Source organism: Leptodactylus fuscus, chromosome 2, assembly GCF_031893055.1.
Source record: "Leptodactylus fuscus isolate aLepFus1 chromosome 2, aLepFus1.hap2, whole genome shotgun sequence".
NCBI lineage: Eukaryota > Metazoa > Chordata > Amphibia > Anura > Leptodactylidae > Leptodactylus > Leptodactylus fuscus.
The window spans coordinates 232,050,503-232,073,084 of record NC_134266.1 but is presented as its reverse complement, the minus strand read 5'-3'; the positions used below and the strand labels follow the sequence as shown (position 1 = coordinate 232,073,084).

The 22,582-nt window shown below is 38.0% G+C and overlaps 2 protein-coding genes across 5 annotated transcripts in view; both read right to left on the bottom strand.

The window, feature by feature from the left end:
* The window catches only part of HOXC4 (homeobox C4), a 71,053-nt gene that overhangs the window by 1,233 nt on the left and 47,238 nt on the right, over positions 1–22,582 (bottom strand). The window contains exons 2-3 of one of the 4 annotated variants that reach the window (XR_012715108.1): positions 12,882–12,916; positions 1,112–1,936 (exon numbers count right to left, since the gene is read on the bottom strand). Coding sequence is in view for 1 of the 4 variants with exons in the window: in XM_075265850.1 (XP_075121951.1) it covers positions 207–759 (553 nt within the window). In the remaining 3 variants the exon portion in view is untranslated. Of the gene's footprint in view, positions 1–206; positions 760–1,111; positions 1,937–2,048; positions 2,143–12,881; positions 12,917–22,582 lie in introns of those variants that run through there. The other 3 variants (XR_012715110.1, XR_012715109.1, XM_075265850.1) reach the window with 3 other exon arrangements.
* Positions 1,885–22,582, bottom strand: part of HOXC5 (homeobox C5) — a 53,556-nt gene continuing 32,858 nt past the window's right edge. The window contains exon 3 of the mRNA XM_075265855.1: positions 1,885–1,936. The gene's annotated coding sequence lies outside the window, so the exon portion shown is untranslated. The remainder of the gene's footprint in view (positions 1,937–22,582) is intronic.

Here is a 22,582-nt window from a genome sequence, read left to right as displayed (position 1 = left end):
ACACACACACTCTACATAGAGAGCAGAATGAAGCACATGGCTGCAGCAGCCCAGACAGGCTTGGCTATAAAATTTATGGTGGGTGTAATTACCCATTCGTAGTCGTAAATCCAGTTCAATTGTGCTAACCCAAAGACTCTTTGAGCTTAGAAAAAAAAGGGAAAAAAAAGAAGAAGAGAGGTTAAGGCAGAAGAAAAGTTTCCTACCAGTACTGACGTGTATTTTCTTCATCCAGGGGTAGACTATGGGCTGTTTGGTGGCTGTGCTGCTAGGATGCTCAGGATTAGGCTGGTTGCAGGCTGGGGGTGCAGGGGAAGGAGTGGTGGAGGTGGTGGTGGGGTTGGATAGAGATGGTGTTGGATGCTCACAGAGCTGGGCTTTGCCTACAAGGTGATGGTTGCTTTGAGCTTGTCCATGGACCCTTGTGTGTGTGGCAGGGTTGCCTGGCCCCTGGATGCTGGCACAGCTGTACTGGCGCTCAGTGTAGGCACTTCTTGGAGGGTACAGGTCCTGGTGGTGATGCTGGAATCCAGTGTCCCTGGACCGGCTATAATATTCCGGACTGTGATCTGGGATATAGTTATTTTGCGAATATTCCTCGCATGGAGGAAATTTCGGATCGATGTAGTTAGAGTCCATCAAATACGAACTCATGATCATTAATTTCTGGAGTGGAAAATAATTTTTCTCGCTTTGTCGTTTTTCTGCTCCATAAAGCCCTCCTACTAGCTGGCGACCCCGTAAAGTTACTTTCACCATGTGACTCTAGCAGCCAATCACAACCTCCATGCTGGTCCCCGGATAAGGAACCTAAAGCTTCTTTAAAATGTCATTTTCCCTTTGCATGTTTGTTGTTGTGTTGTGATCTCCTCTAGAGCTGCAGCCATTCACTTATTATGCCCTATGCACTGACTGTGAGTGTTTATCTGGATACTGCAAAGGGGATGTGTTGACTATTGCAAAAAGGAAGATATAGAAGTGGTTGATGGATACTAGAGGTGGGTGGAGAATCTACACCTCCTCCTTCTCCAACAAACATCGAGACCTTTACATATACAACATACAATATTATCTTATAGGGAACCCTTCTAAATAGATCAGAACCCCTTACCTGTCCTCCATACATGGTGTATTTCTGCTTGCACCCTGGATCTTCCTATTCACTTGCAATGCACCCTGCAAAGACAAGAGAGAGTCAATATCTGATCAGGGATATCAATACGAACACTATTCATTCATTCATTCTCCTTCTGTATTATATGGTATTAAATCTTTCTGTTCTATGTGCTGTTAACTAATCCCATACTGCATTCCTTTATCTATCCATATTCACATGTTTGCTTTTTACAGAATCATCTATTCAGGTACAGGAACACTTACAGACCATTTCATACCTATAGCATCAGTATGTGTATATAGTATATAGCATCAGTATGTATATATAGTATATAGTATCAGTATGACTACCATAAACTACCTTTGCTATGTACTGTAACTATCCCCATTCTGTATACTGTTCAGTGTTCCTTTATCATATACTGGTTAACTCTTTATATGCATAGCTTTATTCTGTTTATGTCACTATTCTGTTTATGTCACTATTCTATAGCAACATATACAGGCAAAGCTGTGAATATAATGATTGCTCCCATATTCTATCCTGTATGCAGTGAAGTATTTCTACCTATGTATCTAAACTGTGTAAATACATTCTTTTATTATACATTTTGGAACAGATAGATGTAAGCTAAAGCCTATACATTTCCATTCCTGTTTCTATACCCTATACTGCTAACTAGTCGTATGCATTGCATATATTACCCTGTGCCTATAATGATAGCCATACTATAGACATTGAAACACTATGGGATAGGGAATGACTTATCTCTCTTGTAATGCTTGCAGCTATGTCCATAGGTGTCACACTCCACAGGAACTAAAACGAGAAAGAAAGGGTTAATTCAGAGAATACACAGAGCCTGTATGGATATATACTCATAAACTTGTGATCCAGCAAACTTCCTAGAGAGCCTTTGCCTGTAACTCACATATATTCCCATAAGCATCAGGATGGGGAGCAAATGCAATAAGAAGGCTGCCTAGGACTTGGCCATCTTCAGCTAGATAGGGTCCCATCGTAGTTTCTTCTTAAGAAAGCAAAAATAGCTGGAGAGGGACTGTGGTTGCATTTGCTCGATGCATCTATTTCACACTTGCTACTTCCAGCAGATAATATAGTGCTTAAAAAACCCTGGGAATTTATGTAAACATTTCCAAGCAAACAGCTATTACAATTAGGTATTTTATCAAGAGCTTAGATTAGGCATTAAACATGGGAGTGGAGATATGTGATTGCTCCCCTGTTCAGCTTGATAACAATTATAGCATAGAATCATAGCTTGTAGGGCAATGCAATATTTTACTTGATAACAATAAAAGTGACACATAAAGTTAGCTGTTTATGTTTTATTTATTAGACTAAATGTGCCAGCGGTGTTGCAGGCTTTAGGTTCGTTCTAACAGCTTTTATAGGGCAGTAAAAGGCAATAAATCAAGCAGGAGGATTGGACTGCTTGGGACTTGCTCTTTTGCGGTGGCTGTTCAGTCTTTATAGGAAATGTAATAATGTGTTATTTTATGATTATTTAATCTACACCTTTAATCCACTCCTCCCTCCTCTCCCAGCCCCCTTTCCACCAACCCAAAAGCAAAAGAGGGGAGACGAAAGTCAACATCTATATAACCACTTACACCAAGTGCTGCATTAAACACCAGGGATTTCAGGACAATTTATTCCAGAGCAGAATAAAACACAGAGTAGAGGCTTGTAGCATCACCCATATACCCCCCTAGAGACGAATCTGTGAGTGCAATATTCACACAAATTCGATTCTACAGGGTGCATATAAGCGCCTTCTTACTACTGCTGCTGCTATCATGGGCTGGGGGCTGGAGGGGTAAATGTCTGCAAATTAAAAGTCCCATTAAAAAAGCCACAATCGTTCTAACGCTATCCAGATGTGAGCCAGCCTGCTGTTATATGGAGCTCTATTTCCCAAGTAGCCTCTAGCTTGTGCTTGCAGAAACTTAAATAGTGTAATGTGGGGGGATTCTGCACCAACCTTGTGGATGGCTATGGTTGGGCTCTGCTATTACAGCTTTTGCTATGCCACATTTTCTTGAGCATGAGATCTGGGCTCCACATTAATGTGCCTGCATTCATTATAAAGGGTATCCATTTTATGCCTGTGCAGTCTATTGTGCACCACTGGGACAGACGTGTGCACTGTTCCCATCATCCATGTCCATACATATGTACAGAGCATCATTCACTAACAATACATGTGTCTTATGAGCATATACTCTGTATCTAGGGGGGCATAGAATGTGTGTGTGTGTGTGTATATATATATATATATATATATATATATATGTATGTATGTATATGTGGGTGTCTTTATATATACATGTGTCTTATGAGAGCATATAGCCTGTATCTAGAGGAAAATAGAATGTGTGTATATATATGTCTAAAGTGTCTTTATGTATACATGTGTTTTATCAGTATATACTCTGTATCTAGAGGAAAATAGAATGTGTGTCTAAGTGTCTTTATATATACATGTGTGTTATATGGGAATAGAATGTGTATATATATGTCTAAGTGTCTTTATATATATACTTGTGTATAATGATATACTCTGTATCTAGAGGAACATAGAATGTGTCTCTAAGTGTCTTTATATATACATGTGTGTTATATGGGAATAGAATTTGTGTGTATATTATATATTTGTGTCTATATAAATATATACACTTGTGTGTTATATGTGAATAGAATGTGTGTATGTGTGTGTATATATATATATATATATATATATATATATATATATATATATGTGTGTGTGTCTAAGTGTTTTTATATATACATGTGTGTTATATGTGAATAGAATGTGTGTGTATATATATGTCTAAGTGTCTTTATATGTATGTTGTATTTTATTTTTACTACCATTTTAAATATTCATAAATTTTTTAAATATATATATATATATATATATATATATATATAACTGAAATTACAAGGCAAAAATGCAAAAAAAATATTTTTAAAAATTACAAAAAATACTAAAATTACAAGACAAATATGCAAAATATTTTATCAAATTACAAAACAAATGCTATAATTACAAGTCAAAAAATGCAAAAGTAAAGGTGATGTTCTCTTTCAGATCCCTTGCATATAACTATATATGTTTATGCAGACTCTGAGCTCAATCACAGTCTTTCCTATTGTAACAAATATGTCCAGCTCCTTTCAAGCCATTCCTCTTTCTGCAAGCAGCTTTCATTAACTACAGAGCAAGCATGGCTGTGTGTAAGGTGCAGATCTGGGATCCACATCTTAATGCAGAAAGCATTAAAAAACACACACACTGCTGGGCTTTGTATGGAGAGAAAGGGAAGCAGGGCAGCTGTGGGATGACAATGTAGCAGGCAGCAGCACTACAAGAACCTAGCACAGATAAGACTTACTAACCCAAGGAGAATGACTTGTAAACTATTTATGACCAAGCTCTGAAGTTTCCCTATGAGCAGAGGATCAGCTCTGGGGTCTCTGGTTTTTGTGCTACATAAAGAGGGTGGAAAATTCTCTGGCTGTGGAGGAACATTCTCTGCACAAAGCGTCTTTTTTTGACAGTTCTGAAGAAAAATAACTGTCTATTGTCCCTAAGGGTTCATTGAAGGTGCTATTACCATACTGACCGTTTTGCTAACCTGCACCTCTTGCAATTAGCAATCTGTGCCTGCTAACAAACATCATCTCCTTTCCTGGAATTCTCTGCAAATCCTTCCTTTCCCATAACATCAGCCCTTATTTTATTTTTATTTAATATTCATTATAAATTATATCCTAATTTATTTTGTATATATTTTTTTGCTATTTGCATCCTTTGCTGACATCTTCTATGCATTATGACCACAGATTTGTGTTCCAATATTTGCATTTCATTTGCCTTGTTTAGATATACACAATACAAAGGTCAGTTTGCTCCACAAGCTCCATTCATTTTTCTTTTTTCAATTGTTTTACTTTTTTTTTTTATCTGGGGGGAAAAAACAACAACTATTTATTTCTGGCAGGGGAAAAAAAAAAGGGAGAAAAATTAAAAATGCATTTTGTGTGTTGTAGGGAGAATGCAAAGATTATTGCCCTCCTATAGTGGAATTCAATTTTCTTTAAATCTCGTTTAAAGTGGGCTTTTTTTTTTTCCCTGAAAGTGCTCGCATTTTAATACTGGTTAGACAGCGTGACCTGAATTTCACCTCTGTTGCTTGACTTCCACCAATAGGTCACTGCCACAGAATATTGATGGTACAACTCAGTTGAAATCTGTCTCCACACAAATGGCCTTTAGATCTCATAGCTAGTTCAATAACTAGTTATAATGTAGAAGGGAAAAATGGGAGCCAGAGGCAAAGTAATTTGATGTTTCATTTTTATGCTGAAGGGAAAAAAAATATAAAGTTGTTTTTATTTATTTTTTTTCTATTTTTTTTTTTTTCCTTGTTTTTGTGTCTTTTAAAAAAAAAATCCCCCAGTTGAGCTCGGTATGTAGATGCAGGAAAGGATTTCTAGGGCAGATATATGTGCTGTGCTTTGGGTGTGCACAATGGGTGTATAGTTCATGAACTCTGCAGGGCTTAATGCTGTGGATATTGAGGTGCAGATACCCACTCGCTGTGATACACTGCTCCTATCTGGATGCCACTTATATATAGATTATATGACACCCCGAGGTATGTGCCTATTCACACCTAAACCAGGGAGCACAACTTGTAGCTAATATAGAAAGAGAGGGATGTTTAGAATAACAGGTATATGCATGTATCTAGTTATCTACACATGTGTGTGTTTGGGTGTATATATATATATATATATATATATATATATATATATATATCATATAGATATATATAGATATAGATATTAGATGAATTATAAAGATTTATAAACAGATGTGTGTATGTTAATATATGTATATATACATTTTGATAAATAGATGCTAGATAATTATGATGATAGATATATAGGATAGATAGATGATAGATAGATAGATAGATAGATAGATAGATAGATAGATAGTGGGTAGATGGATAGATAGATAGATAGATAGATAGATAGATAGATAGATAGATAGATAATGTGTGCGTGTGTATATTTATTTATTTATATAGATATATTACATATTCTCAGGATATGTAGACATGACCATTCCATTATGTCTAACAATCTATATTTAATTTATTGTTATTTTATATAATTTATAAATAAAAATCTGATTCCCTATAAGATTTTCAGTGTAAACTTTCCAATATTTTTTCTCCCTAAACTCAGTGTGCTTTACACTTATGGAATCGGGTTGTGTATACAACTATGCAACATATATAGAGTCTAACTATGTGACTATACCACACAAGGCACAATGTAACACCAGAGATTATTCTGTTTCTGAATTAGAATCTCCAAGATAATGAATCAGGATCTTGAGAGGACGCTGTGGTGAAGATAAATCTTAAGATTTAACACTGTAATCTTAAGACTTTACACTGCATGTGTTACTTTTCTAGGTAGAGGCAATGGTAGCTGGAGTCTTGTCAGTAAAGTAGGTTTATCTCAAGACTTGTAATAAGTTGTAGATATTCTCATGTCACATACACAACGTTATCATGTGTACATAGCAGTAGCCCTGGCATTATCTACCCAGGCTTTACTGTGCAGATAGGGTTAACGTGAAGGATACGTAGGGCTGATGTGCTGATGTTTCACTTAGTAATAAGGGTTAATGTTGATAATTCCAGTGTGTGTGTGTGTGTGTGTGTGTGTGTGTGTGTGTGTGTGTGTGTGTGTGTGTGATATATATATATATATATATATATATATATATATATATATATAGTGAATGCCTTTGATGATTTAATATCTAAAATTATAATATTAATATCTTGGATGATGGTGAGGGACGATTTAAGTGAATTGAAAGGGTTAATGCGAAGCAGCTCAACAATAGATTATTAATATAGGGATGGGGTTCATGGAGAATAAGTTGAATATTTACACACTGAGACCTAATGCTATGCTGTGAGGGTTACAGAACTATTTCTTCTAAGATGAAAGGGTTAATGCCCTGAATGATTGGGAGCAAAGGGTTAACACAATATCGGTTTATTCCCGATCTAGTTAGAAGATAGAGTTGTATCTGTACTATATGTATTAGAATGTAATAGTATAGTGAGGGTAATGAGGAAGTAAAGGGTTAAGATGCAGAGTCCTCAAGGAGCTTTGTTCCTAATATACTGGAAGGCTAAGAGGATGAATCAAGCTAAAGTTATGTTTTATAGAGTTTTATGGGGCTTTATGGGGAGTGTTAAGGGGCAATATTTAGGTTTAATATAAAATAACCCTGACACTACTGAATAAACAGCAGGACGATCAGATACAATCGATACCTTACTGAAGATCTGGAGATATTCCTTGCACAGACTGGGGAGCAGAAAATAAGGAGGTTGCAAACGAGCTGCTTCTTCTCTGCTACTATTGACAAAGCAGGCGATTGAGAATCAATTTAGTGATGGAGTGAATGTGTATGCAGATATTAAGCTTAATCTGAGGGCAAGTAGAGGTCTCCTGTGCTAAGGAGCAGTGCAAGGTGCTGCTGGATCTTAGGAGGATCTGTACTGCTCTAACACCAGCCAGGGGCTCCATTGACAATCCATATTTTGATATCACTCCTTTGATCTTGAAGTGTCCAAGTGCCTATGTGTGTGTTTATATACAGCACTTAAATGCTTGAATCGAGTATAAACAGTGTTTTATCAGTAGCTCAAGGGCACTAAGAGGTGGGAGGACAAGATGAAATGTTTTTAGGTTTTCCAAACCTCCTTTCCCACCTTTTGCCCCTCTTTGAAGTCTGTAAAGAAGGTGATTTTCACTATTTGCCAAGGGAATGTGGTATCCTATAAGTGACAACATCTATGTCCCATGACATGTATCCTGCAATTAAAATCTAAACTATAGGAGTCTAATAAATAATAGATTTATCCATAGTCAAACATGCAGTACCCTGATCTATAAGGATCACCATATGGAGGGCAACCATATATTTAGAATATTACTATGAATGTTTATAATGTACATGATGGATCCAACTATAATAATAGTAATAAAATACCCCTATAGATCTATAATGTCAGACGGTGTGAAGAAACATGGGTTTGGGAAGAACAAGATATCCCTGATCAAGTTGTGAGAACTATATAGAAGAAGGAGGATTTAGATCCATAACCCAGGGATCGTACTGGCTGACATGACACCTTTCCCAAAATTACTTGATAAGGAAAACTTAGATCATAAGATGGTTACAGGAGATAGAGAAGTGTCCTGGAAGACGGTGGGAGATTTATAGGGGGGAAGAGAAAAAATGTGAAACATCAAAAGACATCATAAGAGATGAAAAGAGGTGAAGGGAGAATCTGGGTCACAGGAGCTACAGAAGGTGCTGGGAGATTAATAGAAGATCTGCAAGGGATAAGCACGAAAAATACAAATAATAAAGATATTACATGTGAAATTCTCAGATACTAGTGAATTGCAGCTGGTTTGGATTGTCCCTGTCGACACAACTGATATATGAGATTGGTTTTGTTGGACGTAATTTTAATCCTAACAATATACTGCGAAAAATAATAATTTGACGTGGAGAAATGATACAAATGCAACTGTGTATGTGTATATGTGCAAGTATTAATGTGTCGTCTACACCTACTTATCCACGCAGATTATCTATCTATCTATCATCTATCTATCTATCTATCTATCTATCTATCTATCTATCTATCTATCTACCTACCTACATCAATATTTGCTTATCTATATTCCTTTCCCCTTTCTTTCTTTCTTTCTTTCTTTCTTTCTTTCTTTCTTTCTTTCTTTCCATATTATCTATCTATCTATCTATCTATCTATCTATATCTAGCCTTCACGCTATCTATATATTATTCGATCGATCTCTACTTATCTCTCTTTTTATCTTTAGTTATGTACATATCTCCTATCTATCTACCTACCTACCTACCTACCTACCGTCTATCTAATTAGCTCTAAACATTGACCTACACTTGCCTCTTTATTTCACCTTCCTTCCTTCTTTCCTTCCTTTCTTCCTTCCTTCCTTCCTTCCTTCCTTCCTTCCTTCTTTCTTTCTTTCTTTCTTTCTTTTTTCTCCTACATATCTATTTATATCTATCTATCTATCTATCTATCTATCTCCTATCTATCTATCTCCTATCTATCTATCTATCTATCTATCTCATATCTATCTATCTATCTATCTATCTATCTCCTATCTATCTATCTATCTATCTATCTATCTATCTATCTCATATCTATCTATCTATCTATCTATCTATCTCATATCTATCTATCTATCTATCTATCTATCTATCTATCTATCTATCTATCTATCTATCTCATATCTATCTATCTATCTATCTCCTATCTATCTATCTCCTATCTATCTATCTCCTATCTATCTATCTATCTCATATCTATCTATCTATCTATCTATCTATCTATCTATCTATCTATCTATCTTCATTTGTGTAATGGCTATACCATAAATCATACCATCTACCATCGGTCCATATTTCTTTTGCATGCGTTTGCAACTGTGCAGACAAACAAATAAGTTGTTCGCATTAGTTTCGTGTAAATCAATGTGCCTGTGTGCTTGTTTCGGGTGTTTCGTTGTACTATTATGTGTATGTGTTTTGTGCTGTTATGTGTCTGCTACAATGTTTGCTGAATTATAAGGTGAACAAGCTCACATTTAGAAGGTCATTTTATATCCCATTTGCCTCAGCTCCGGTATAATGTGGGGAGGGGGTTCTCCCTTAAGTGGCATTTATGTTCGGTGTTATTATAGCACGCAGCCATCAATAAAGCGGTTAGTGTGGCCTGAGTCCTAACGACAGATCGTCTGCTTCTGCGCTCACCTTCATAATTTATGCAAGGATTGAGTGATAGGCACCAGGTCCTGATTTATAAGATGTCAGCCTCTATTTTCTTCTGCTAGAGGGCTGAAATTAGCTTTCAGTCAGAAAAAAATATACACACATATATACTGTAATTGCCCAAACATCCTGACCCAGATGGAAGCCCTCAGTGCATGAAAGGGGCATTCTCCATCTACAAGTGTGCAGCACATGCAGAGCTGAGCCCTGTGTATGTGCAAATGTGTAACACATGTAAGTGACAAGTATATGTATGTGAAAATGTGTAGGACATGTAAGTGACAAGTATATGTATGTGCAAATGTGTAGCACATGTAAAGGAACAAGTATATGTATGTGCAAATGTGTAGCACATGTAAAGGAACAAGTATATGTATATGCAAATGTTAGCATATGCACACCTAAGTGACAAGTATGTGCAAAGGTATGGATGGAGCCACGCATGTTGACCTAAGTACAAGCAAATGTATATGTGCTTGTGTGTAGTGTCATATATAAGTACTGTATGTATGTACACCAGTGTGCCATATATAGTATATGCATATATGGTTTACTGTCAGGCATACATAATCTTATTTGCACTGTGTATATGTCTATGTAGCATTCAATACATGTGAAAAATTCACACACAGACCCAAACAAGATCATGTTTATGTATGTGTGCATGTATAAAGCATCACATATCGGGGTACAGTGTTATATGAGCAAAAGATGTCGTCCTCAAGTTTCTATGTATATAGGTTACTAGTGTGCAACATATGGACTACTTTAGACTTATCTGAGTATATATATATCAGGTGTGTTGCACATGTAGAGCAAATGGCCATATTTATTTACATAGTTGTGTTGTGTACTGGGCATATATACATGCCATATACATTGTATATGTTAGGACATTGGCTACAAGTGACTGATGTCCTATGCTGTCATACACACACACGCAGTACCGCTGCCCTACATTTCAGCAGATACACACAGCTATTTTAAGCCACTGGTGACTCTGAATTATCCCTAGAAATGACAATTCCCCATGTGCTGGCATAATGTGCAGTTTGTGAATGAATTGCTTGTGCTGGAAGGTAAGGAGACGGCAGGGGACATATTGATGCTGGATTCTATAGGTCATATATTTACCAATTGTAAGCCACAACCAGGCCAGTGTCACAATATAGGTAACCCAGGAACAACTTGTGTTGCTTATTATGGAGCTGAAGACAGACAGGACATGAAAGAAATGGCTCATTCTACGATGAAAGAAGCAGATGTGGGAGACAGAAAACTCCCAGGCAGCTCAGCCCTGTCCTTTCACACCTTGTGGCTGTTTGTTCTCAGTCTTTTGTCTCATTCTCACCTTTTCTGCCTTTTATTGACTGTCTGATGCTTTGTTCCTACCACTTGTCTTATAGATTTTCCTGCTTAATTTATTTTTTTCTTATCCAGCTTCAGTTTGATTTTTTTTTTACACACGTGTGTCATTGTGTGTGTATTTATGTGTGTGTTGTGCAGTGTTGGCTGTAATTAGAATTAGCTACTGTCTGTAGTGTGTGTGTGTGTGTGTGTGTGTGTGTGTGTGTGTGTTTATGTGCACTGTATATGTCTATTGTGTAATTATAGGAGGCCACTGTCCTTTTCATATGTGTGTGTTATACTTATGTGTACTATGTGTGTTACTACCTCTAGTTATAGAAAGCCAATCTTTTTAGCGTGTGTTATGTTTGTATATACTGTATGTGTTATATTTATGTGTTCTGTATGTGTGTGTGTATTATATTTATGTGTACTGTATGTGTTATATTTATGTGTACAGTATGTGTGTGTAATATTTATGTGTACAGTATGTGTGTTATATTTATATATACCCCCCTCCCTCATAGATTGTAAGCCCTCGCGGGCAGGGCCCTCTACCCCACTGTGCCAGTTGGTCATTGTTAATATTATATCTACCTGTATATTTTGTGTATTGTATGTAAACCCCCAAATGTAAAGCACCATGGAATTAATGGTGCTATATAAATAAACAATAATAATAATAATTCATGTGTACTGTATGTGTATTGTATTTATGTGTACTGTATGTGTTATATTTATGTGTACTGTATTTGTGTATGTGTGTGTGTGTTATATTTATGTGTTCTGTATGTGTGTGTGTGTTATATTTATGTGTACTGTATGTGTGTGTTATATTTACGTATATGGTGCTGTTGTGCAGTGTAGACTGTACTTATAGCAAACAGTCTTTTTTATATGTATATCGTGTGTGTGTGTGTGTGTGTGTGTGTGTGTATTGCACAGTATATTCTTTTATTCTAGGTTGCTCCTGTCGCCCTGTGTCTACTGTCATGTATTGATCCTATATCTCTTGTGATGTGTCATGTACACCAGTGGTTAGTCCCAGCTTCTATGCATACGATGTGTAATCTTGTAGTATTTGTTTAGATGTGCAGGTCACACTGCTGTGTATTTGCAGGAGGCTGCAGTCGTGTTTTAACACATGTATGGCTCCTCTTTTGTTTTTCCTTCTTGTTTTTGAGGCACCTCTGGGATTAGTGTAACAGTTCAATGGCAATGAGAGCAATGCTGAGAGTGGAGCCATCCCTGCTTCCTGTGATTAGAGCTGCCCGGGCAGATCACCTACCAGCGTTTATGGCCCTTCTATGTCCTCCCAACTGGAAAATCTGCGTGCAATAAACGCTGCCATCTCTGCTTAACTCTGCAGCTGCCGGATGGATTTTACATGGCCTCCTGAAGCCTACTGAGATACACATTATTGTCCTTTCATCTTATTCTCTGTGATGAAATAGTCTTACCTAGTGTTGTGAACTGTGACATTGTGCATAGGAACCTGCAGAGGAAAGGAGGGATATAAATGTAACAGTAATGTAATACATGTATGTACAGAAGGGTATATCATAGAATATATCACAGCTATGAGAGAGGTACTGATATTACTGATACTATGTACAAGAGAGAAAAGGAATAGAGCCTAGATGGCATCTAAAGGGTTACGTGCCAACCTACAACTATTTATCTACAATTTTCTAGCAGACTGCTTCTATTACTCACTTACATTGCAGCTCTGAGCCTTGCCCAAATGAATTGCATTGATAGAATTTACAAATGGAAATTCTCCATTAGAAAAGGAATAGCTGATTAAAATTGATTTTGTTTAACTTAATAACCGTGTTATCCCCTTAAGGTTTCACTGACCTCTCCTGATGCCAAACAGTCCCATCATTTTTATCCTCTGTAACAACATTTCCTTATCAGGATTCTGCTTGTCATATTTCTACATAAACTCGGTGATGATCATGTAATGTTATCATTGTATACAATGTGGAATGTCTCTTAACACACAATAAAGATGTTACTGAAAGCAGCTTCTTCTGATACCTTTATTATATCATCAAGGTGCTGATCCTGGGTGTTTTATGACCTGGTGGTTGCTGGAAAGTTCTAAAACAATTGATATTGGAGGATCATCCACTAGTGGGAACAGAGACCTAAAAGGGGTCATGTGAGAGCTTAAAATAGAACTGATCCATCCTATAGAAACGAACGAGTCTATAAAAAGGAGAATTTGCTTTATATTCCTAGTGTGGGGTCATTTGTACATGGAAACTTTTTTTGATCCATTCATTGATCTCTGCTTAATTTTTTTCGAAAATATAGTGAGAAATGCAATTTATCATAATGTATAAGGCAGCCGAATATATGAAAATATATATATATATATATATATATATATATATATATATATATAACGAATTATATAGCCCTAATGTAAAACAACTGACTTTATAATAATAGTCTTGAAGTAAATATTAGGAAATAGTTCACTAAACCGATAAACCTTAGAAACCTTAGACGTAAGTTCTATAAGGACTGGTCATAGTACATGAAAGTAACGTTCTTAGACAGGTGGAAAAGAACAAATATAACCATTGATATCGTGTTTACTGCTTGACCTTGAAAAATGTATTGTATTACGTGTATTACTACATGAGTAATGGATGGGTGTGTAGGAAAGGTAAAATACAGGTTACTGTCTATCTATCTATCTATCTATCTATCTATCTATCTATCTATAGTATCTATATGTCTCTATGTATCTATCTATCTATTATCTATCTATCTATCTATCTATCTATCTACTATCTATCATCTATCTATCTATCTAGCTATCTATCTCATATCTATCTATCTCATATCTATCTATCTATCTATCTATCTATCTATCTATCTATCTATCTATCTATCTATCTATCTATCTTTATAATATACAGATGTATAAAGAAATCGCCAAACAAGTTAACATTCTATCATCAACATGTTTCGGTAATTTTGATATTTGATATATCACATTTTATATCCATTTCTATAAACTTCCATGTGGTTTCCAGACAATATTCGTTGACCTCTCAGGGTACTACAAATCTAAGCATGTCACTTTGCTAGGATTCAGTATCATACAGGAGTGATAGCTACAGGTTGTCCCCAGCTCTAGGTATATAGCTATAGGTGTATACAGTAGCTCACTGTTCTTGCTGCTACCTCTATTATAATGTTTGTGTCTGCTCAATTGCTTAATATATGATATTGAGCTCTTAACATCAGACATTTCCACCAAGGGGAACTATAAATGTAATTGCCAAATCATTTGTTCCTGAAGTTGTTCTGACTTTTTCCAGCGTCTAGCAGCCTAAGCCACCAAGAAATGCCATTGTCTCTAATTAGATGGTGTAATTGTGGGATGATGGGCCCATTTAATAGGTACATTAAGCAAACAGAACAGAGTGGGGTCGCAGAGTTGTACTTAAATATCAGCAGCCTCTGTATTTTATTGCAGGTAGTGGCAGTAATGTCACATGCAGCACTATGAGGAGACATGACAGAGAACTAACAGTGCAGTGTTTATGGCTGTGGCACATTAGGATGGTATTTACAAGGCTGCTGTATGTGCCTGTTACCCTGTGTACTCTCTGCTCACTGTATAACTCCTGGGGTTAATTTACTAGCACACTGCCTAATTACATTGCACCCCCTTGTTCCCATCCTCTGCTGCTATTGGTCAGGACGATCATATGACCCATGAATTCCTTTCAGTCCATTATGCACAATCCTTGCTTGACATCTCTCATTCTCTGGGTCTCTGGAACAGGACCAGTGTTACTGGAAACATGGGATTCATAAGCCCTCTAGCCTTAAATATAGTAACTATTTATTACAAGCATTTAACTCATTATAGAACAGGTCTACCTAAATATATCACTATTACATCTAGACTTGTCATGTTTCTGGGAAAGCTGGGTGGCACCCATGATGACCATTAATCATCTGTCAACCAGTTTTCACAGATTTCTGACACTATTTATGTCCAATAAAAGCTGATTAATAATCTCCCTAATAGTAGTTGGTACCCAACCTATCCAGAAACATGCTTAAGGGTATTAGTACACTCTCATATGTAAGTATGGTTTATATACTTTAAATAAATGATCATTTAGTGTACTGTGACATTATTTTATTGCAAAACACATCCGCTTGCATTAGTTTATTCCACTTCAGTCAGTATCTAATAGTAGTAATATAAGGCTTTGTTCACACTGTCACACTGCTATATCTCAAATCAGCCCCCCCCCCCCATACTCTCCCCCTCGACTCCAACTCCCCCACACACACACACTTTACTAGCTTTGGCGATGCCAAATATCCATTCGGACGTGCCAATAAAGCCTATTTGATTTGATTTGATTCTGTCACAGTTCTATCAATTTGTTGGAAAGAGTAACAAAGTTTGTATCAAATGATGACAATAGCAAAACTTATTATTAGTCAACAGAGTCCATCAGATATCATCTCTATCCATCTCTTAACAGTTACTTCTTCCTAGGGATTACTGGGGAATGCCAGGAGATTTCAGCTCTGAAGCTTGTAGGATTATGACTGCAGCTCAGGCTGTATTACAGGCTGTAACTCAGTATAACATAATATAGGTGATATAGGTGGGGAATATACTCAAAAAGGCACACTGGTTATTTGGTGCAAAAGTATCCTATTTTTGCACCAATCTGCTTACACTAAAATACCCAACTTTCTTTATTTTATGATCTGCCCAACGCTTTTCTAAAAAGAATTGGGTAGGTGATACTGGTGTCAGCTAAACAGGAAACATATAGCAGTCCCTGACTAGAGGAGACCCCATAAGGTAATGTCTCCTAATAATTCAGGCACATCTTGCACCAGCTTGGAAAGAAGAAACGTCAGTCTTAAGAAATTTTCCACACAATGGATTTGCTCAACTGAATTGTGGACATAAAGATATAAGGTGGAATACACATTAGACCAGGGGTAGGGAACATACGGCTCTCCAGCTGTTGCAAAACTACAACTCCCAGCATGCATACTGGCTCTGCTGTTCTGGGAACTCCCATGGAAGTGAATGGAGCATGCTGGGAGTTTTAGTTTCACAGCAGCTGGAGAGCCAAAGGTTCCCTACCCCTGCATTAGACTATTGCTCGTCAATCGAAACCACAGACCAGTATGTTATGGTTTATATGTTTGGTCAATGTTCATAGAGACAAAGGATGGTGCATGGTAACATGTCTGATACTTAGTTGTCAGGGGTCGGAGGTATCTCTCAGTGACTTATTCTTCTGTTCCCATTCACAAGATATACTTACTTAGCTAAACCTATTTCAAGGTCAGAGGGTCATTATCTTTTAGTTGGTAACTATTGAAGGTCTATCTCTAACTTTATGTAATAGCTTTTAAATGGTATTTTAAAGGTGGGCATACATTGTAATAAGTGGTCTCCCAGATATCCAGGAGGAAGACCATGGAGTTTCAAGTATCTAAGACAAATATAGAGTATTTAAAAAAAACCTACAAATGAAAGTTAAAAAGCTAAACATGTCAATTGCAATATTAACACAAGTGCATGGAAGAGATCAGGTGCGTCCATCACACCCAGAAAGCAGACCCCATATACATGCTGGCTCAGTGGTTAACACTGTTGCCTTGCAGTGCTGGAGTCCTTGTCCTGGAATCCAGCTAAGGACAACATCTGCAAGACGTTTGCATATTTTCCCCATGGGTTTCATCCAGATACTCCAGTTTCCTCCCACTCTATAAAGACATACTGTTAGGGAATTTAGATTGTGAGCCCTGTATGGGTCAGTGAGTGATGGTAATATCTGTAAAGTGCTGAGGAATATCTTGGTGCTATATAAGTAAGTAAAATAAATGTACGTAATACATTACTGGGAATTATGATACCAAAACCCAGAAAGCCCAGGGGCCAGGGAGCCAGGTTCAATCATATTGGTCAGACTAGGCCAGCGGCTAGTGATCTGATTGGCATAAAGCAGCCGCCACCATGTCGCCTACTGGAACTTTTCACTGATGGAGGAAGGAAGACACTAAGTTTGACACTGGGGACTTTGCTATGGAGGTTCTTTATAGGGTAAATATCCACACCATTGCAGACAAGGCAGTACACCAGTGGAACAGAAGGTGGTAGTGAAAAGCACTTCTCCAGGTCCATTGTCTGACAGTGTGCTTCTACTATCATGCAACACCTACCACTGGCAATCCCATGCCACTGCTAAGTAGATTATGGCTGAGGCCATCATTCCAGGAATTGGCTGATTCTAGTGTGTGTGTGTTGTGGGGGGCATTATATGCCTACTCACCTTACCTACACCTCCTTTCTCCCTGTTTAGCATGAGATAGAAAATAGCAGCCCATGGGTAGCCTGCTACAATAGTGGGGTGCACTGCGAAAGAGCAACACACAACTTCTCCCACAGTGCAGCTCTTGCCTATTAAGAGTCATCACCGCCATTTTCCTGAATCTTCCTGAAGCAATGATCATGTAATGTGCCAGATGTTATCCAGTATATTACACAGTGCAACTTATGTACAACGCAACCTCAGAAACAACAGTTTTCAGTGAGCTAAATCATGTCACTGCACTGAGGCCAAACCACACATACAGTGTGAACTTGTTCAGACCAAGGGGAGAACGATTAATTATTTCAGGTATGTATCCGCACCACCTTACCTTCAGCAATGGCTTTCAAAGTGAATGTCATTGAAATGCAATGGATTGCATGCACCAGTCACACACTGCTGGCAATAGTCTACACTAGTCACAATGAATGAAACCTCCTTGCACCTCATTACCAAAATGACTACACAAGACATCGTAAAGGCAACTTAACCATTAATTGCTTTATTTCACACAAGTAGTCTAGAGTTTTGGCACAGATAAAGGAAATTACTGGACTGAACTGCAGTACTAGTGCTACAGCTGACCAGGGCAAGGAACTCCAGAGCTAGGTATTCCTTTCATGTGGAATACATCTTGGGCCCAGTTCACATCTGCACATGCGTTTCTGTTCCGGGAGTCCACTTGGGGACCCCCCTAGCGGAAACCTATCCTCATAAACAAGTGGTTACCTTAGGAAACTGGCAGACCCCACAGACTATAAGGGGTCCGTGTGGTTTCTGCTCGGTTTCCGCACAAAAAATGAGGAGAGAAAAGTGCTGCTTGCAGGATTTTTCTCTCCACATATTTTATACGGATAGGGGAATGGAATAGCCCGAACGCAGATGTGAACCGGGCCTGACGTGACTCTCAACCAGGAAGTCGTTTAGTATAACTGAATACTAACTGATCAACCAATGTATGAACCAATAGTACAGGCAAATATATGTAATTCTGTAAGGTATCTTATCAGAGAAAAATACTTCTTTTTACACTCATCAGAATGTATCCCTGCTCCCTCCTAAACTGATATTCACTCTGAAATCTCTGCTTCGTCAGTCAAGCAAGGCATAAGAGAGTACAGCTTCACATAGATGTCTAATAGGTTATATAGGTGGGGAAGGCATGAGCAGGAGCTAATGCAGCTATGTAGAAAGTTTCTATCTCACCCAAGTGCTTTATTCATATCATTACAGGTCACTATACTGTTCTATATGACTGCTATTGGTTCTGAATAATATAGAAAGAGTGAGATGAGCAGATTCTCCTCTAATGTCTGTGTGTGGTATCTGGAAATTACAGATAGAGCCTACAGAGTGGAATAAAAAAACTAAAATGCAGAATACAAGACATACAATGGCCAGAAATAGTCTTACACAATAGTCTGATGTGTACACACATCAATTTAGGCAACATTTGTTGAAGAGATAGATACTCTTTGGAAATGTCCAGAAACTTCTAAATTATTATTATTATGGAGGAGGTAGATCAGTGACAACCAACTACGTAAGTCATTTCTGCTGTTTTGGTCTATTCACTACTTTACAAAAATCAGGTCTAGTTTTTGGTACATATTTGTAGCCGTCTCTACGTCATTCTGTTTCATCAGTTTTACAGAGAAGAATTCAATCACAATCCAAATCTATTGGCTTCCACTGGTTATGGTGGACTGAATACTATAATCTGAATCACCAGTCTGCCCAGACTCCAATTTCAATTAAAGTCAAGGGGATCCGTTGAATCCATTATTTTTCAGATGGAATCTTCTAAGAACAGATTCTTCATGAATACATTGGAAACAGAAGCCTTACTAGCAAAATAAAAGTCAGAGAGGTTGTAGTTAACAAAATAAACTGCAATAATTACCATTTAAGAAAAATATTTGGTCATTATGTACTTGGCTGAATGATATCTATAATATAACCCATGGTAGCCATATATTCCTATATAAATGTGACCTACACGTGGGTCTGGGCATGTTAAATGAACCGACCTCATGAACCTAGAAGCAGTGTTTAATGGGTAAGGGGAGCTCTTGGGGTTTTCAGTGATTGCAGACTGTAATTCACATGAACAAATGGATTACTATAAAGCTACTATATAACCATGCTATTCATAATACATAATTGTTAATATATTAAGTTTTCATTGAGCTGCAGCTTGGACTAAATCAAAACCACATTTACACACTGGAAAGCAATGTAAGTAAAATATTAATGGAGCATGCATATGAGTTTTACTGTATTCTATTAATGTCATGGACTATCTCTAGAAATAAAGGCTATTCTATGTATGTCTGACATGCTTGCCAGTTTTATTCTCATTTCCATGATGGAAAAAGTCTGTATTGGGCTGTTATATAGAATAATGGAGAAGAACCAGGGGTCAGTAACCTTCGGCTCTCCAGCTGCTGGGAAACTATAACTCCCAGCATGCTCCATTCACTTCCATGGGAGTTCCAAGAACAGCAGAGCAAGCATGCATGCTGGGAGTTGTAGTTTGACAACACCTGGAGTGCCGAAGGTTGCTGACCCCTGTAGAAGACCCTTAGTGATACCATTGCTGGCCCTCATATTGAACACTGAAGTCCCATATGAAGGAAATATGAGTAGTGTTTCTAAGTTTCCACACTTGGGTTGGGTGATATTAGTAAATTCTCTGAATTGGGCTCAAGCAGTACAGGTAGAATACACTAAACCCAATGGGGCAAATTTATTATCCGCCGGTGCTGATAGGTATGCTATGATATGCTATGATATGCTATGTTTTCCAATGTAAAAGAAAGTCAAAACCTGGGGTTTGTACATTTTTTTAAACACCAGTTTTGACAAAAATTGTGAATTGCAAACAAAATCTGGTATTTTAACATCATGCCAGCCTTTTCCCAAAAAGTGAGCATGGTGAGGACATTGCAGACATAGAGGCATGGGCCCAATGAAAGATTAAATTGCAAAAAATAGTGATTTTTTTTCTAGGAGGTGGTCTTCTCAAAAAGATTGTCAATATGGGGGCCACATGGTGGCTCAGTGGTTAGCACTACAGCCTTGCAGTGCTGGCATCCTGGTGTTCAAGTCCCACCAAGGGCAAAAAAACCATCTGCAAGGAGTTTGTATTTTCTCCCTGTGTTCGCATGGACTTCCATCCCATATTCCAAAGACATACTGATAGGGGGAAAAAATGTACATTGTGAGCTCTATGTGGGGCTCACAATCTACATAAAAACTTAAAATTAAAAAAGATGGTCAATATGCAAAATATATGGTGGAACTGAAAATTTGTCATAGAAATTCAGGTCTGGATAAGAGGTAGTCTCTATTTGACACAGTATATGTTCCTTCCAGAAAGTTAATATTTTGTCACAATTATTACGTTTCTTCTATATTATGGAAATATAAGTTAACTTGCTGATAGAAAAAACTAGACAGATTTGTAGGTGCGGCCACGAGCTATAAGACAGGCTGTAACTCAGGATCAGTTCAAAATGAGTCATGCTTGCAAGACAACTCAAGTTTTATATAAATTCTAAATAAGGTATAATATAGGGTTCGCCTCCCCTTTAAACTCCCTTCCCATTCCTTGTGGTAAGTGTGACCCAAATTCTTTTCTACTATTTTAGTGCAAATATAGAGCAAGGGCTGCCGACCTGCTTCAGTTCACACTGGGAACATGGCCAAAAGGAGCTGGGGTTTCCATCTATATACCCTAAAAGTTTCATGGGCTGCCTTCTTGGTGCTGAAACCCTTTGATCTTTAAGAAATAGTGGCAATGATTAAGATTGACAAGTGTGACTACCATCAGCTTGGCCACAACTAATAGTGAAGTTTGGTCTCAGTTTAAGCAATTGAGGTAGCTACTATGTAGCATGTTCAATCAGAAGTGTAATAAAGTTTCTGTATATGTGAAGCACATAACTTCATTATTTTCTCGGCTGTGGATTAAGGATGGATGTTTATGAGATCAAAACGTGTGGTTTCCAACTCTCTCCAAGCCACATCATTTCCAACAAGTGATTATGAAGATAATCTTGTTTCCCTTAGTCCTAACAGCGGCACAATGTGGGGTATTTCTGCCCCTGTGTGCTGGTAGGACAGGCGGATTTTTAATTAGCCAATCAAAAGCGTGGCTGGCCCTATAAGAGGGCACAAGAACCTCCCCTCTGCGTGTCAATACAAAAGTACCTCCATATTTATACACAGTTTTATACATAAGATATGATTCCCAGGGTGGGAAATCTTGTGCCGCTGTTAGGACTAAGGGAAACAAGATTATCTTCATAATCACTTGTTCCCTGTCGTCCGTACCAGCGGCACAATGTGGGGATATAGCAAGTAGGCCCAAAGATGGGCGGGATTACTCCATGACAGAGCTCAAAATAGTTTGGGCAAAGGCAGAGGAATCGGACACCCGGTCCCTCAGGCGGTAATGCCGAATGAACGTGGACTCAGATGCCCAGGAGGCAGCTGCACAAATCTGATCCAAGGACAACGCACTCCTCTCGGCCTGAGAGGTGGACACTGCCCTGGTCGAGTGGGCATGAAGAAAAGATGGGACCGGACGCCCTTGGGCGGTATAGGCGACTTTTATGGTATCGGAGACCCAGCGGGATATCGTGGCCTTGGCGGCCTTGGCGCCTTTATTCTTCCCCGTATAACTAATTAACAGGTTTTCGGCCTGCCTAAAAGGGCGAGTACGCTGCAGATAAATTTGCAGACATCTGATAACATCCAGCCTGTGCCATCTT